This window comes from Artibeus jamaicensis, unplaced genomic scaffold (genome assembly GCF_021234435.1).
Source record: "Artibeus jamaicensis isolate MK-2021 breed Jamaican fruit bat unplaced genomic scaffold, CSHL_Jam_final contig_387, whole genome shotgun sequence".
Lineage (NCBI taxonomy): Eukaryota > Metazoa > Chordata > Mammalia > Chiroptera > Phyllostomidae > Artibeus > Artibeus jamaicensis.
The window spans coordinates 23,557,643-23,576,121 of NW_026521812.1; the positions used below are offsets into that span (position 1 = coordinate 23,557,643).

Consider the following 18,479-nt stretch of genomic DNA (forward strand, 5'->3'; position numbering starts at 1 on the left):
ACTGTGTGTATTTTTGATCTTCTTCTTTTTCTTAGATAAGTCCCTTTAACATTTCATATAATAAGGGCTTGATGATGATGAACTCCTTTAATTTACTCTATCTGGGAAGGACTTTATTTGCACTTCCATTTTAAAGGATAGCTTTGCTGGATAGAGTCATTTTGGATATAGGCCCTTGCCATTCATGACTTGGAATACTTCTTTCCAGCCCCTTCTTGCCTGCAAGGTTTCTTCTGAGAAATCAGCTGGTAGTCTTCTGGGAACTCCTTTGTAGGTAACTGTCTCTTTTTCTCTTGCTGTTTTTAAGATTCTCTCCTTATCCTTCATCTTGGGTAATTTAATTATGATGTGCCTTCATGTGTGTTTCCTTGGGTCCAACTTCTTCAGGAACTTCCTGGACTTGCTGGAAATCTATTCCCTTTGCCATATTAGGGGAGTTCTCCTTCATTATTTTTTCAAATAAGTTTTCAGTTTCTTGCTCTTCCTCCTCTCCTTCTAGCACCACTATGGTTTGGATGTTGGAACATTTAAAGTTGTCCTACAGGTTCCTAAGGCTCTCCTCATTTTTTTTTGAATTCTTATTTCTTCATTCTTTTCTGGTTGGATGTTTCTTCCTTTCTTCTGGTCCACTCCATCGATTTGAGTCCCAGTTTCCTTCCCATCACTGTTGGTTCCTTATACATTTTCCTTTATTTCACTTAGCATAGCCTTTATTGTTTCATCTAATTTGCAACCAAATTCAACCAATTCTGTGAGCATCCTGATTACCAGTGTTTTGAATTGTGCATCTGATGGGCTGGCTACCTCTTCATCACTTAGTTGTATTTTTTTCTGGAGCTTTGATCTGTTCTTTCATTGGGGCCATATTTCTTTGTCTTGGTATACCTATTACATTGCAAGGGGTGGAGCTTTAGGCATTTGCTAGGGTGGGGTAACCCACGTTCATGCGTTGTGTCACAATATGTGGTGAAGGGTTCGAGAGGGAACAGTGCTGCTTGCTTAGCTCTCAGCAGTCACTTCCTCTGTTACCCACAAGCAAATTGGGCCCTTCTGGTGCTGATTCTCAGGTGAGTGGTTTTGTGTATGCCCTAGGACCCTGTGGGTCTCTCCAATGAACTCTCCTGTGAGGCTGGGAGTTTCTCCTGCTGCCGCAATCCCCCACAGGTTTTTTCAGTCAGAGGTTTTGAAGCTTTATTTCCCTGTATTAGAACCCTGGGTTGTGCAATCTGTCTCACTCCCTAGTTGTTTCTCCCAGTTTATCTGAATGCAACTGTGGGACTGTCTGGTCCTCTAGCCACCGCCTTGCCACCAGTCCTCTCTGCCCCTCCTACCAGTCTGGATGGATTTATTCTTTGACTCCTCGATTGTTAGACTTCCACACAGTTAAATTTTCCGGCAGTTCCAGTTATTTTTTGTTTTTAAATTTGTTTTTATCCTTCTTTTGGTTATGCGAGAAGGCAAAGTGTATCTTCTTATGCCTCCATCTTAGCTGGAAGTCTGTTCTTCTTTGTCAATATTGCTTTGGCTACTTGGGGTCAGCTTAGAGTCTTAGCATAGATTTTATCAGATACTGTCAAGAACCTTGTCTACACTTTTACTTTAATCTCTCTGACACCTGGGAAACAGGAAGAAATTTGGCCTTGACAAAGAAGGGTGCTTAACCAAACATGGGCTTTGTCACTAGATGCTGTATACTCCGTTTTTCTTGATGTCTCTATATGTACGATATGAGTTAGGAAAAGTCTTCTAATCGCTCAGCTTCCTAAATGAGGGGTTGGAGTGGCTCATATATAATGTTCCTTCCAGTCCTGACAGGATGAATCTGGCCTCTCCTATAAGATTTAGTTGAGTCAGACACAACTTTTGCTATTCTAAAGCAAATGTATCTTGTAGTGTATCTTGCAATGAGAGTAGCAGAATTGTCTGATATTATCTCTCAAACTCTTGAACCCTTGTTTCATTGAACAACCAGTGACTCATGGGACATAATCATAAAGCCATATATATAATCCATGTCTTCCATTCTCCTTTCAATATGTCCTGTGGGACCACTTCTTCCCTGTCCATGAATAAATTTTAGACAAATCTTGTGACTTTTCTGACTCCCCTCAGGTAACAAAACATTCTCTAGTCAATCAATAATTAATATGTCTAGGTCAGTGTGATAATCAAACCTTAAATTTCACTCAAAACTATGACTATTCCCTGTCTCCAGCTCTCAGTCCTGTCTTGGCCAGTTGTGTGCAGCAGTAAAGGAGGGTATGATTGGCTTCTCTCCACCCCCTGCTCAGTCTTGTGTTTTTCCCCCTCTCATACCTAGCTAATAATGATTTCAAATCCATCATGATCTGAGTGGTACAGGGAAGAGAGGCAAGAGGTAGGGGAGTCTTTTTTACCTTACTAATCCTCCTGTGCATTGACATCATGCTCCCTAGTTCTGGCAGCTGTTTCAAGCTGACTCTTCATTCTGTGGGCTCGTATGTGCATATTTTGATGATTCTACCATCTGTCACTGACACTTTCCTTGACGTGGAAAAACGCAACTCCCCTCTGGCTGCCCACTTATAATTCCTTCCACAGGCTGAGGTGCCTGTGAACCTTTCAGCTGAGGCCCACTTGTGCCTCCAGGCCATCTTGTGGGAAGGATCTAAGATCTCACTTCGGATCTCTCTTCTGATGGTCTGCACCCAGGATTCAGGAACACTCACACACTCTTTACCTAAACAAACCAGGGACATGCAGGCCGATCCCGAGGGCACCTCTCCTTTGCTCTGCCATCAGAGCAGCCAGACTTCTAGATTTTTCTTGGGAACCAATAATCCATTGTGTCTCCCAAGTTCCAGGGACAGACAGCAAGCTATTCACATGGCCACACCGAAGCCCTTGGGAATCTACTGGACAGTTCTCTCCATAATTCATCTTCTATTCAACTTGCTTCTCAACCTCCATGATTTCTTTTGTAGGCTAGATGTGGGTGGTCATCTATAGGTGTAGATGACCATCATCTCTGTCTGCAAGAACTGCACACTTCACTCTGGTATGGGGTGTCTTTTGCAGCCTCAGCCAAAACAGAAACTAAGATAGTTTCATTTTAACATCCTGTCCCAGGAGCCCCTGGTCAGCTACCTTTAAGTGATCGTTGAGAAAATTCTTGTCTTGGTTTCCACCTTATTCTTTGCCCTTCTAAGCTCACCAGGTCTTCCCCAAATCATCCACTTTTCAACAACAAACATCAGTTTCTTTGATCGTTCCTTATGCACCATGTCTCTGCATTTTCTTATTGTCTGATTAACTGTCTACTGGAAGTGCCCTAATGAACGCTGACAAACCCTCTACTGAGTGTCAGAAGGCCTGGGCTACTCCAGTTTTGACTGAACAACCTCAGAGCTGAGCAAGACCTGAATAAAGTTCTAATCTTTTCCCTGGTGTAGCATAGCTGCCTCACTGTTTCCCTTTCTACCTGAGTGTTAGTTTCATTTGTAGTTGGCTTGGCTTTAGAAGTAATACTTCCAGTTGTTTTCATGAGACTTTCCCTAGCCCGTGGCTGCTTTGCAAAACTTAATTCTCCAAATCAACCAACTTCATGGAAATTTCTCCTCATGCCCTGGGTGTTGCAGAACAGAATGCTTTGTGTCTGGGAGCCTCAGAGAGGGTAGAGGAAGCCGCTGTGGTGCAGTAGGCTCTGAGCGGCCCTCTCGTCACACATCTTTCCCATCAGTCTGCTATGGGGCCTAAAATGACACCATTTAGGAGTTTGCCTTCGGATTATGACATTGCCTGTTTAGGCTTGCCTTGTCAAAATTCCATTAAAGGCTAACATATCAAATTATTACTTTATGCCCTGGCCAAGTATCTCAGTTGGTTAGAGCACCATCCCAATATGCTAAAGTGGCAGTTCGATCCTTAGTCAGGGCACATATCAATACAAGAGTCAACCAATGAATGCATAAATAAGTGGAACAACCAATTGATGTTGCCCTCCCTCCCTCCCTCCCTCCCTCTCTATTTACAAAGGGGAAGGATTGAGGTCTTGCTTGATTTTAGGCTTCACATCTGTCCATAGGACCATGTTGTTCCTAAACAAGATTGTACAGCCTTGAGCTCATTTGAACCAGACCTTGCTCTGCCCTGAGGTGGTTCAGTCAAAACTAGAGTGGTCCAGGCTCGCCGACACACCACTAGAGGGTTCGTCAGCGCTCATCCGAGCACTTCCAGAAGAGTTAGTCAGACAATAAAAATGCAAAACCATGAGAAACTATGATGTTTGTGGTAAAAAAAATGGGCGATTGGAGGAAGACATGGTTTCTGTTCCAGTTAAAAAAACCAGCAGGTCACATGGATTTGTTCTCTGTGGTCCTGAAGCTAGGTTAACGTACTCTTGCCACTGACACTTGTGTCAGGAGCCTTGTCCCCACCTGAGAAAGGCAAAAGCTCAGCCCCGTGCCCCCCCCCAAAAACACTCTTCAACCACACAGCCCAGGTGTTTTGAAGACACAGCAAAGTTTTAGAAGCATGGGCTTAAGGAATGCTCTTTACATAGAAAACTTGGCAGCTGAACAATGAGGTAGAACTCTCAGAAGATTCCTCCCTCAGAAGTCAAGTGGAGTTGACATTGTAAAGACCTTTCTGAAGTCAAAGCCATTCAGAAGGGGCTGCTTGGGTGGTAGTGATCTCCCCATTACTAGTGACAAGGGCAGTTGTCCGCCTGTTATAACCAAAGGGGAAGCTCTGGCAACCCAGAGAAGTAGGAGCAAGATGTTCTCGCTGGTCCTTTCCAGGCTGAGAGTGGCATCTGCAGTAGCAGAAGATAGCCCTGGACAGCAGGAGGTCAGGGTGCCCAGAAGCCCCACTGAGGGGGCCTCCGACGGTGAAGGTGAGGACATAAAGGCAGAGGAACCCACATTAAAGCGGAGAAAGGGCTTCTTCCAAATTCCTTCCTCAGACCTTTGAAATAACCCTCTCACCAAATGATCTTTCTTCTGTGGCCAGGGAGAACCAGGCTTCCAACCAACTCAGCTGCCTGAATTCAGCCTGGAAGGCAGGGTCCTTGGCTTGAGACCAGGAACTTCAGCCATTTTTCTCCAGTTCTATTAACTGACAGCCATAGGTGGTTTGTGTGTTAGGAAATAGAACAGTTCTCTGAGTGCTGTAGGAGAATGGAGGCAGAAGCACAGATTTGATGACACTTGTGCTTCTGGTGAAAGTCATGAGATGGTTCCGGGGAAATTTTTACCTTACCTTTGAATGTTGAAAAAAGATCTCAATTATAAATCAACTTTAGCCAATGCTTCTGAAACTAGTGTGCTTGGGAACCACTTGGACATCTTATTAAAAAGTGAGATCTGGCTCAGCAGAGCTACAGTGGGGCCTGAGAGCCTGCATTTCCAGCAGGCGCCCAGGGGATGTGGCGCTGCTGCTGGCGGGGGACCGCACTCAGAGCAGTAAGTGTGGGCTGACCAAGTCCTGCTCACGTGGGAAAATGTAGTTCGGGTTTTCAGTAAAATAAGTTTACCTCGGCTAGCCTGATGCCCCCTGTGCAAGTGTGGCCACAAAAGATAATACAGTGTCTGGTGGAGGTGACTGTGGGCTGGAGAGAAGAGTGGTGTTTGTATGTAGGGGGGAGATGGAATGTATGCAAATCCAGGTGAGAAAGAGGAGGTTTGCAGGGCAGAAAGGAGGGTGAAAGAAAGGAACGAATGACAGCAGGCAAATTTCTCAGTGTGGTCTGGCCACCTGCAGCAGGGTCTCTGTTCCCCAAACCCTTGCTGACACACTTACAAGGGCACTTGATGCTACCTGTATTGCTGGAGTCTGGGCCCAGATCTCATCTCCCTGCTAGATAGGCCTGGGGAGAGGGCCATGTCGTCCCCAGCAGAGCCTGAGACATAATGAAGCACAGTAAATATTTACTGACTTCAATTCTGTGCAACACAACAGAACATATCGTCTGCTCACCAAGAGTAGGGAGGTCTGGAAACCACAGATGTGAGAGCTGAACCCTTCTGCAAGATCTAATGTAGACATTGGTTTCCTGCCTTTTGAAGGTTTAACACGATGGGAACAAATTGTTTACTTTTTGTTGAGCAGCTCTTTTGATACACAGATGGTAGGGGTGGGAGCTCAGAGAGGACATTCGTTATTGAGGCTTGATGTTTTTGTCCCTTGGCTGGTGGTCATCGAGCCAGGCACCAGAAAATGCCTGGAGTAGCAGACACTCCCAGTGTGTTTCATTATGGGGGACTCGTACACCCAGCATTTAGAAATCAAATCTGCTTCCGTGTGCCACTACAAATTTGTCTACTCTCATAGCTCTACAGAGAATGACTACAGAAAATGTGTTATGCCAAGGAGGAAAGAGAGTTTACCCAGTGGCATGAGTTCCTTGATATAGAAACATCCACTGAGTCAGTTGGCAAATGTTTATTGGGATCCCCCTCTTTGTGATGCACTTAGGCCAGCAGAGCTGAGGCCACAGGACAGGCAGCAGCAGGGAGGACAGTGAACCCACGTCTTCTCCTCTTCAGCCCTTTACTCTTCCTCCCGAGCCTGCCCGTCTGTAGGGCCCTAACCGCCTGCTGGGTGCGGTATGTGTTTTGTTTCCCAGCTCAGAAGCCTGATGGCACAAAATGGATGTTCACAAGTGGCTTGTGGTACACCTGTGTCACTTCTTCTAGCAAAGATGTAAAAGAACAAAACCACCCCCAACTCCCATGTAGCAAGGTCTAGGCAGAAAAGGCGCTCCAAGTAGGTCAATTCTCTGTTCTCCTTCTGGGTTTCCTACCTTGGTCCCAAGGAGTGTTTTGTCCTTGTCCTTGTGCCCCAGCTCTATCCTGGCTGGATGACATCCATGGGCGTGCAGAGCCACCACACTAGACACTGGGAGGATTTTTTCTACCAAACCCACACGAGGTGGCCTACTCCAGATTCTACTGCAGCCGCTGGCCTCCCGGCGCTGGCTGTCGGGAACACTGCAGAGCTGTACTTGTGCTCTCATAGCCTTGGGCCACGTGAATGAGTGACCCATCTGGTTCTCAGGCCAACAGTTGGGAAGGGGTCGCTGGGCAGGAGAACAAAGTATCAGTGTCAAGTTCAGGAGTTAAGAATCCTCACAGAATGTTTTGATGGAAAGGTTTAAAACAAGTGTGTCCACAAGTTCCGCAGCAGATACTAAGGCCTCATATATCTTCAGACAGACAGGTCCAGAAGCAGCCCGCTGCGCCCCTAGCACGGATGAGGGAGCGTGTGCCGGTGTAGGATTGCTGATCAGAGCACTGCCTGTGTGCCAATAGGATTCGCTTAGGAAAAGCTATTATTATATTTTCAATAATATTATTCATTCCACTGTAATGTCGGTACCTACTTAAAGACATTGAGCTAAAGGGAAAGAGACAAAGTCTAGAGAAAAGCCTGGCATTTGTAGAATTTAAAACAGAGTTTTACAATGTTCACTAATTTATTGGATCCCTTTGCATTGTAAGGCTTAGGCTCTCTTTTGAGTCCTGTAGATACTGAGGAAGCACAAGAGAAGTATTCAATAATGATTGGTTAAATGAATGAATGTTCCAATTAAGTTGTTGGAGCCTCCCAAGGTACTTTAAATGTGGGACAAAGAACATGATATTTAATTATGTTGACTAATTTGATAATACTGTAATAGAAAGTGTCTTTATTAAAATGCAACAAAAAGAAATTAAGATAGCACTTTTCCAAGATCACCCATAAAATCATTTGGTGGATTAAAGATGCCAACACCCAAGACTTGAGGCACAGAACGACGGTGATGGCCAGTGGCCATTAGGCTCTGGGCCGTGTGGGAGAGCTTCTTCCATGGGGCGGGTGGAGGAAAAGAAGAGCCGGTAGAAAGCGGCCACAGGGACTCTTCCTTCCCTCAGGGCTGGTGTCAGGAACTCTGAGAGACATCCTGCCCCTGCCCCAGGCGCTCTTGTCAGATAAAAAACCTACAATCTGCTCCTTTGTCTGAGAGGCCAACTGTGCCTTCTGTGACACCCCCGCCCATTAGTCTCCCATCAGCTTCCCAATGGCCAGATGACGCTGGGGACTCCTGACTTGGCTGCAGGAGGCTTTTGGGTCTCTGGCCAAAGAGTACCCTGCCTGTGATGGAAGAGGATATATATGGATGGGCCAGGCCTCTAAGGAGATCCAAGAAGATGGCAACCAAGTTGTCTGCTTTATGCATCAGACACAGAAAGCACAAGGACTGATGGGAACAAAGGACTGAGTCTACGAGATACAGGCATTCCCAAAGCTCTGGGGCCCACAGTAGCTGTAATTGGAGATTCTCTCCACCCCTCCGGGCCGTTCCCCTAGATTGATACCCCGAGCCCCCGTGGTGAACCCTAAAGTATCTATCACTTTCCCACACCAGTATCTGCTGGCCCTGCATCAGAAGGAGGGTAAAATGGCAAACCATGCCAAGTGAACTGAAGCCACTTAGGAACCCAGTAGGCCTCTAAGATAAACTTCATGTACTCTCTCTTATTAGTGGGTGAGTTCTAGGTTCATACCTAAACTGTAAACAATCCCATCAATATCCTGGCAGAGAATTAGACAGCTATCGAGCAGATACATCCTAGCTGCTATTGAATTAATCATTACAGCTTCTATTGTGGATATGCAGAGTCAAGAGGAATAAAACAAATCTCCTCTCCGCATCTGTATTAGTTATCTATTGCTCTGTGACAAATTACTCCAAAACTTGGTGGCTTAAAATAGCATTTATTATCTCACAGCTGCTGTGAGTTAGGGACTGAGGTGCAGCTTACCTGAGTCCCACTGGCCCTGGGTCTCCCACAAGGTTGCAATGACCTCAAAGCTCAACACGGGAAGAATCTGCTTCCTGGCTCATTCATGGGGCTGTTGGCAGGATTCCGTGTCCCACAGGCTGTTGGTGCCCTGCAGTGCAGACCTCTGCACAGAGCACCCCAGAACGTGGCAGCTTGCTCCTCCAGTGTGAGGATTACCAGGAAGTGCCGTGAGCCTGCCCCAAAGTCGGGGCGTCTGGTTAGAAACGTACAAGGTGTCCTCTAGTCCAGGGAGTCCAACATTTCAGTGATTAAAAACCACTTTTAGTTTCCCCAGATTTCTATGAAAGACCCCAAAATGTGGGGGCTATTAAGAAAGCAGAACATGACTGTGGAAGCCTCCTCTTCCCCCTCCCCCACCTCTTGGGAGTTCCCATGAACCTTGGGGTAGAGACTTGGCAAAGCCGTGAGTAGAGGGTGATTATGAAACCTGTTCTCCTCTTGAGAATGAAAGGCCATCATTCATTATTCCAAATGGCTGACTTTGGGCAAAATTGCCTTTGGGCAACATTTCCACAGGAAGAAACCCACCCATAGGCTTAGGGAGAGTCTTAGGCAAACCAGGAATATTGGGCAGGTAAACCAGAAAGATCCAGGAGGACTAAAGAAGTTGAGGTGTCAGGCATGTAAATTATAGTTGGTGTCTGTGCATCTCATTAGGGGATAAAGGGTAGAAATGTACTGAAATGGGCCAGAGAGGTCATAAGGTTGATTCTGAGGGCAGAGGGAGCTGAATTTAGTGACAAGCTGAAAGAAAAAAATCTATACTGGCCAGAGACCAAGTTAAGAGAAAATTTAATTGAAGTGGGTGAAATGCTAAGCGTCATAGGTGGTGTGACCTGGTGCCCTTTGAACCGGGAAGGCTGGGACGGGAGGCCCTCAGGGAAAGCAGAACAGGGCTTATCTGAGCGAGAACAAGGGGCGGGACCGCCTGAGAAAAGGAAATCTGCAGACCTCCCCAGAGCCTCAGTGAGAGGCGGCTCGAGGGCAGAGAGGAAGCCTGCTGGTTTCTGCCACCAAGAAGTCCTTTAGAGGTCTCTCTGTCTCCCAGGGCACCGAGCAGGTGTGAGGCACCGCTGGTGCTGGACCAGAGTGAGTGTGAGGCTGCTGGTGACAGAGACACAGCCACTCACGGTAGGAAACAATGCCCTGTGTGTCCCTGGCTCCGAGAGGGGAGGCACGGCTCTGTGGGGGACTGGCTGTTTGTTGTTGCCTGCGGCCGCCCCGCCTGCCCCCTTGCTCTTTCTGCTTCTCTCCTAGAAGGTCTCTTTCTTTGCTTCCATTCTTTCTCTCCACTCCAGGTTGTGCTCCTCGGTGGTGGCAGCAGGTAAAGCCCAGGTAATAGTCACTCCACAGCTATTCCAGAGGCAGTGCTATCAGGCTGATAACCTTCCTTCTTTTCTAATCTGGGTTTCCAGGCTACAGGCGTATGGTGCTGCTGTCTCTTTAAGCAGCCCAGCCAAGCTGGTCACACATGGAGCCCTGTGGACACTGACCCAAGGGTTTGACCTTCTTGCCAGCCTGGTGGGCTGGGGTGGGGGGGGCGGGTTGTGTGGCCTGTGGGCTCAGCAGACCTGCTGGCAACAGAAAGGCCCAGGCTCCCAGCCTGGGGGAAGGCAGCAGTGATGGCGGTAGGAAGGTTTTACCCTGCACTGTTGCTCCTGCAGTTAGGAGGTTATGGCCCACACGAGGAGATACAGTGGGGAGTGGAGGGTGAGTGTGTATGTGCATGTGTGCATGTATGTGTGTGAGGTAGAGGCAGAGAGAGAGAAAATGGGGAAAGGACAGTGTTCAAAGCTCTGGAATTGGGGGGTGACTAGTGCATGAACAGGTATGATTTGAGAATAGTTTTGCTGATGGAGTTATTGTTGCTTTACAGGGCTTCATTTGATTAGAGAATCCAAGTAAAGTGCCAGTTTAATTTTTTAAGTAAAATATATAGTCCAAGTTTACTTAACTGTGAGAAGTTAGGTCTTGTGTCCTAGATGACATGGGGTCAACACCAGCTGTGGTTTTATACACGTGGGCCCCTTCCCCCTCTCTGTGACCCTCCTGCCGCTTTGAGACTTTCTCTTTCTCTCTCCGGCTCCTGGCTTTCTTCTTCTCCACCGTCTGCCTCTTCCTGCTTTTCTCTGGAGGTCCTCTGGGCGCTCGTGCCTGCCTCTCCAGACCTATAGCGGGAATGGGTTGCAGCAGGCACCCTGGAAGCGTCTGCAGAGGCCTCTGTAGGGGTGAGGGAAGAGGGGAGTCCACACACACTGGACCCTGGAGCTTGTTCCCCAAACAGAGAGGCTTAGACACGATTCAAGTTCAGAAGCAAGTTGGTCTCCCTTGAGGCTTGAGTGGGTCTGAACTCTTCCAGAGGGTTCTGTGGCCTCACTAATGGGCAGGCTGGGGGAAATCATCGTCCACAGATTAGCAATGGGAAAAAGGAGCATCGGACTCTCCGGAAAGTTTCCATGACACGAACCCTGAAGAGGTGGCAGGCTTCCTTGAATGTGCCGTTTTGCACTTGCCTTCCTATGTAAGCATGCTCGTGTGACCATAGAAAAGCAGATTATTTTTTTTCTGGGGGAAAAGTTTAATGATTTTTAAGTGGCATCCTTAGTCTGTAAGATAGAGGCAGGAGGTTATAGAAGGGAAGTGCATAAAATACGTTTTGTTTACCCCGCTTTGCTGAGCCGGTGGACTCCACAGTGGTTAAGTGGCCTTAAATAGCGGCTGGGTTGGATGCTCTGGTTTAGTGAGAGGTGCTGGGGTAACAAGACAGCTCATTTCAGATGAGAAGGGATAAGAACCCAGGAGAAAAGGACCATAAATGGGATTTGCACGTGTGTGTGTGTGCGGAGGTCGGATCCACGCTGGGCACTCACGCTGGGCGATCCCAGGTCCGCTGGCCCCATCTGGTGTTCGCTCACCAGTCAGGCACAGAACTGCTTGAAAAGTATAGTTCTCTCTCCAAGTACAGGTTGGGTCCTTCCTTTTTCCAACTCCACATAGTAGTTTTCAGTAACAAACATCCTGCTCACTTGTAGTTCATCTACCTGCATGCTGCACACCTTAATAGTTTTAAATGGGATGAAGTTTTAAATGGGATGAAGTTTTAAATAGTATCTGGTTGTCATTCTGGCCGACTCGAGAGGAACAGGCCTTAGAGGTAAGAAAGCACTGTCAGGCAGTGAGCTGTGTGGCACAGTGACCAAAACTGTGAGGGAGGTTATCAACTGTCTTCGACTCAGTTATTTACCTTGTCCTCCTTTCTAGATACCGTCTGCCTGACAAGAGGGGTGAGGGGTAGCTCGATGCCTCCCAGGGTTAACACACCACCTTCACAATTTTTGTGTTTGAATAACACTTATAAAAGTGTTTACTCCAGATATTCCTTTAAATGAGTGCATTTCTTTTAACTTGAGACTTCAATCATCTTAAGCAATGATCCCACATCAGTGGCATCATAGTTTGAGGGTTAATTCTATTTCATTGATGCATACTAAATTATATGTAGGATGATAAAAAATAATGTTCACCTGCTGTTGTGTCTTCTGAAAAGATATATGTTCAAGCCCTAACTCCCATAACTGTGAATAAGACCTTTGGTAACAGGGTTTTTGCAGATGTAGTTAAATTAAGATGAGATTATGTTGGATTATAGGCCCTAATCCAATGACTAGTGTCCTTATATGAAGCAGGAAATTTGGACACAGTCAGAGACACCCAGGGAGAGCACCAGGTGACAGTGGAGGCAGAGATTGGAGGGATGTGTTGCTGGCAACCCCCGGGAGCTAGAGGAGGCAAGGAAGGGCCCTCCCCTGGAGCGTTTGGAGGCAGCGCGGGCCTGCCCCGACACCTTGATTTCAGAATTCCAGACTCCCGAACTGTGAGAGAACACGTTTCTGTCACTTTAAACCACCAAGTCAGTAGTAATTTCTGCAGCCTTGGGAAACTAATACACCAGAGTACTAAAATCATCCCCTGTCCCACCAGGGGGACGCATATAACCCTGAGGCACACATGGGGCTGGGTGTTCCATGATGGCCCTTTTCAGCGCTGTGGTGATTAGGCGATGAAAGCATCAGCACCCCTATTTGTAAAGGTGAGGGAGGGCTGTTTTCATCTGGTTTAAGCAGATGCACTCCACCTGTTCTGAACGGCATCCTGGTGTGTGCACCTGACCCTGATGTTCACTCCCAGGCTTCCAGGGAACTACCGGTCGTGCAGGACCATGGCTGGGGCTTGGTGGTCTCCCTGGCTGGCACGTCCTTTGCTGAGTAGAGGGCTAATGCTTCATGCTCTCTTAAAGAGGTTTTATTTTCTAATGAATTCATTTGGATCATAGCCCAGAAGCTGGCTTTTATTACCTTTGATCTCATCTGTGGTCATCTTTTAAAGCCATCACGTCCATGTTCCCCTGTTCCCGTTGCCGTCCATTGTCAGAGGAGAACCGCCTTCCGGCTGCATCTGTACTTCCCAGCTGTGGTGCCCACTGACAAACCGTCCGCACTCTCTACCTTAGACTCTCAGAATTCCATAAGCATATTTAGTTCGGATTTAAAATATTTAACAAACAGAATAAATGTTTAAATTCAATCTTTTTTTCATTGTTTATCATGCATCTAACATGAAGAATTTATACTTAATCCTTTATAATATGACATTTTAATTAATTAATTAATTTAAGATTTATTTATTTATTTCTAGAGAGAAGAGAAAAAAGGGAGAAAGAGAGGGAGAGAAACAACAATGTGAGAGAGAAACATCTATTGGTTGCCTCTCATATGTGCCCTGACAGGGGACTGAACTTGCAACCCAGACATGTGCCCTGACTGGAAATTGAACTGGCAGCCTATACCTTGTAGAACAGCGCTCAGCCCACTGAGCCACACCGTTCAGGGCTATAATCTGAATTTTAATGCATATTCTGCCTCCCTGCTATATTGGCCCAAATGTCTACTCAATAAATATGTATTGAGTGCCTTCTGCATGCCATACCCTGTGAGCTGCTTCCTCACGTATCCCAAAGCATCTGCCACTGGGAATATGAAGTGGATTGGTGTCCCACACTATGAGAACTTTCCAATAAAGGGAATGTAATAACAGTCTCACCACTTACTGGCTTAGAATGAGGCTGGCCCATCACCTATATGCTCAATAAATGTTAGTTTTCCTCTTCCTCACTCCATTCAAGAAGAAGCCAAGTACATATCCCTGTAGCCTGCTCCATTTTAGAATCTTACCACTGATGTCCTCTGACCAGAGGGGAGAGAGACACAGTAAAGCCCTTCAAGGTGAACATGCAGAGTTCCAGGTTTTTGAAGATACCTTGCAGCCCCTCATTAGCCACAAAGCATGAGGCACAGAGTGTATGCACCCTTAGGCTGCTCAGTTTGCTCACGTCCTAGTGGCCAAAGCAGTGTTTGTCAGACTTGACTGCATAATGTTCTCAGGAATGTATTCGCACCTAACACTAGGCTTCTGCGATGACTTTCTTAAAGTGTATTTTATTGATTATGCTATTACAGTTGTCCCATTTTTTCTCTCCTTTACTCCCTTCTGCTCTGTCCCTCCCCTTCCACCAGCATTCCCCTCTTTAGTTCATGTCCATGGTTCATACATATAAGTTCTTTGGCTTCTTCATTTCCTATACTATTTTTAACCTCCTCTGTCTATTTTGTATCTACCATTTATGCTTCTTATTCCCTGTACCTTTTCCTCTACCTTTCTCCCTCCCCATCACTGCTGATAACCCTCCATTCCTGTGATTCTGTTCCTGTTCTAGTTTTTTGCGTAGTTTGTTTTTGTTTTTGTTTTTGAGGTTCAGTTGTTGGTAGTTGTGAGTTTGTTGTCATTTTACTGTTCCTAGTTTTGATCTTCTTTTTCTTAGATAAGTCCCTTTAACATTTCATATAAAAAGGGCTTGGTAATGATGACGTCTTTGACTTGACCTCATCTGGGAAGCACTTTATCTGCCCTTCCCTTCTAAATGAAAGCTTTGCTGGAGAGAGTCATCTTGGATGTAGGTCCTTGCCTTGCATGACTTCCAATACTTCTTGCCTGTAAGGTTTCTTTTGAGAAATCAGCTGACAGCCTTATGGAAACTCCTTTGTAGGTAACTGTCTCCTTTTTCCTTGCTGCTTTTAAGATTCTCTCCTTATCTTTCACCTTGGGTAATGTAATGATGATGTGCCTTGGTATGTGTTTCCTTGGGTCCAACTTCTTTGGGAATCTCTGTGCTTCCTGGACTTCCAGGAGCATATTTTCTTTCACAGATTGGGGAAGTTTTCCTTCATTATTTTTTCAAATAAGTTCCCACTTCTTGCTCTTCCCCTTCTCCTTCTGGCACCCCTATGATTTGGATGTTGGAACATTTAAAATTGTGTTGGAGATTCCTAAGCCTCTCCTCATTTTTTTTTTTTTGAATTCTTGTTTCTTCATTGTGTTCTGGTTGAATGATTCAATGTGTTCCTTCAGTTCCAAATCATTGATTTGAGTCCTGGTTTCTTTCCCTTCATTGTTGGTTCTCTTTATATTTTGCTTTATTTAACTTTGCATAGTCTTTACTTTTTCCTCTATTTTGTGACCATACTCAACCATTTCTTTGAGGATCCTTATTACCAGTATTTTGAACTGTGCATCTGATAAGTGGGCTATCTCTTCATTGCTTAGTTCTATTTCTGGAGCTTTGATCTGTTCTTTCATTTGGGCCATATATATTTTTTTTGCCTTGGTGCACCTGTTTTGTTGCAAGGGGTGGAGCCTTAGGTATTCACTAGGGAGGGGCAACCCACATTGCTGCATTGTGTCCCTGTATGTGGGGGAGGGGTCTGACAGGGAACAATGATGCTTGCTCAGCTCTCAGCTGGCTTTCAGTCACTTTCTCCCCTACCCATAAGCAAACTGGGCCATTCTGGTGCTGATTCCCGGTGGGTGGGTTCGTGTATGTTCTAGGACCCTGTGAGTCTCTTCAGTGAACTCTCCTGTGAGGCTGGGAATTTCTCCCACCACCACAACACCCACAGGTTTTTACAGCCAGAGGTTTTGAGGCTTTCTTTTCCCGCACTGGAACCCTGGGTTGCTTGTTCTCTCTCTCTCCCCAGTTGTTCCTCCTGGTTTATCCCCATGCAGATCTGGGACCACCAGCTGCCACCTCACCCTCCTGGTCCTCTAGCTGCCACCTTGTCATGTGTCCTACCTGCCTTGGCTTCCATCTCCACCCCTCCTACCAGTCTGGGTGAATGTTTCTTCTTTAATTCCTTGGCTGTCAGACTTTCATACAGTTAGATTTTCTGGCAGTTCTGGTTAATTTTTGTTTTTAAATTGTTTTTGTTCTTCTTTTGGTTGTCTGAGGAGGAACACTGTGTTTACCTATACCTCCCTCTTGGCCAGAAGTCTCCTGTGATGACTTTTTTTTTAAGATTTTATTTTTATTTATATTTAGAGAGAGAGGAAGGGAAGGAGAGAAACATCAATGTGTGGTTGCCTATTTTGTGCCCCCAAGTGGGACCTGGCCTGCAGCCCAGGCATGTGCCCTGACTGGTAGTCAAACCAGTGACACTTTGGATCGCAGCCTGTGCTCAATCCACTGAGCTACGCCAGCCAGGGCTTTGTGATGACTTTTTAAAACAGCTTTATTGAGATAAAATTCATGTATCATACAACTCACACATTTTGGTGGTTTTTAGTATAGTAACAAATAGGCGCACCTATCACCTGTTGTAGGACATTTTTAACACCCTTTAGCTAGCATCCTCTATCCCCCAACCCCCATGCCCTAGACAACCACTAATCTACATTTTGTCCCTGTAAATTTGTGCCTGTCCTGGACATTTCATATAAGTAGAATCACTTAGTATGTAGTCTTCTAAGCCTGGCATTTTTCACTTAGCATAATGTTTCAAGGCTCAGCCACTGTAGCAGTATCAGCTGTTCATTTCTTTTTATGACTGAATAATATTCCATTGTATGGGTATACTACATTTTGTTTAACCATTTATCAGTTGATAACCGTTTGGATTGTTTTGGCCATTATGAGTAGTTTTTCTATAAACATCCATGTACAAATTTATGTGTGAATATGTGTTTTCATTTTTCTTGAGTATTTACTTAGGAATGGAATTGCTGGGTCATATGATAGCTCCATTTTTAACTATGTGAGAAAGAGCAAGACTGTTTTCCAAAGAGGCTGCAGTATTTTACATTCCCACCGGCAATACATGAGGATTCCAGTTTCTCTGCAGTATTGCCAGGTGAGGGATGGTGGGTAAGAGAAGAGAGTGCAGGGAGATTCGGACAAATAGGGAGAGGCAAGAGGGGCAGAGACATGAAGGGGGGAAGACGTTTGCTCAAATTTTACTTCCAAGTCATTAATCACCAAGATAATGACTTTTCCTCTTCACATGAAGGGACACATTTCCCAGTCCCTATGAAAATATGCTTTGTGGTGAAGCAGGGGTCTCTATCTGCTGAGAGGTGGGCTATCTGGGATTAGGCCATGGGGTCCACTCTTCCTCGTCTCCTGTCCTCACAGAGAGCAGAGCATCTGCTGCTGGGGAAGGTTTGCCAAGACCGAGTACCTGGTGGCCCCTCGAACAGCTCCCTGATCTCTGCTTCTCTGCTCTGCTTTCTTGCTCAGCAAAAACAGTCACCACTGAGGAGTGCCTGGTGAAAACAGCAGGCATGAACCGCTACGGCGTGGACCCCTCCGCCTCCGCCTTCAGCCACAGGGGCTCCTTGCCCACCTCCTCCTCGCTGTACTTCAAGAGGCAGAACTCTGGAGATAGCCATCTTGGGGGAGGCCCAGCCACCACCACCGGTGGTCCTCGCACCAGCTCCATGTCCTCTGGAGGCCCCTCAACGCCTGGGCTGAGGCCCCCAGGCTCCAGCCCCAAGAGAAATGGGACCTCTCTTGAAGGAAACAGATGTGGTAATGTAATACATGCCCTGGCTTCTTCCCTGTGACTTGACCTCCTCTGCCCATGCCCTGGGGCAAATGCATGGAGGGAAAGAGGGGACTGAGGCTCTTTGAACGTGGGAACACTAGGAAATCAGAAGTTTCCACAAGACTTCTCATGAATTGTTGCTCTTGAAGACAGCTGACATCGGCCTTTGACGATAAGCAAAGAAAATGGTGTATTCGTGTAAGCTAGGCTGTAGGAGTAAGTAGATTCCAAAAACGTACAGTGACTCAAGTACAATACAAGTTTGTTTTTGTTCAAGAGACCAAGGTGGGCCCTGGCCAGGTGGCTCAGTAGGTAGGAGTGTTGTCCCATGCACCAGAAGGTTGTGGGTTTAATCTCCTGTCAGGGCGTATACAGGAGGTGACTGATGGATGTATCTCTCTCACATTGATGCTTCTCTCTCTCTTTCTCTTCCTCTCTCTCTAAAATCAATAAACATATTCTCAGGTGAGGATTTAAAGGAGAATGAAAAAGAGAGACCAAAGTGGCTGTTCCTAGTCTGTGAGTGCATTCCAGCTCAGGAACACAGACTCTGCTCCTTTTGCAGTTCTGCTCACCCCCCAGACTTCCATGCCCCAAGCACCTAGTGGGTGGAAAGGGAAAGAGTGAGTGGAGAGGCACACATACTTCCCTAGAGCCCGGAAGTGGTCAAATCCTTCCACCCATGTCTTGGCAAGAGCAGGCCATTTTGCCACACTTCACT

General features: G+C 46.3%; 1 protein-coding gene across 9 annotated transcripts in view; it reads left to right on the forward strand.

Moving 5' to 3' along the window:
- The window catches only part of SCML4 (Scm polycomb group protein like 4), a 104,345-nt gene that overhangs the window by 65,398 nt on the left and 20,468 nt on the right, over positions 1 to 18,479 (forward strand). For 8 of the 9 annotated variants that reach the window (XM_037158976.2, XM_053664786.1, XM_053664787.1 and 5 more), the window contains exon 6: positions 17,452 to 17,742. In XM_037158976.2, coding sequence (XP_037014871.2) covers positions 17,452 to 17,742 — 291 coding nt within the window. Of the gene's footprint in view, positions 1 to 9,706; positions 9,957 to 17,451; positions 17,743 to 18,479 lie in introns of those variants that run through there. The other variant, XM_037158981.2, reaches the window with a different exon arrangement.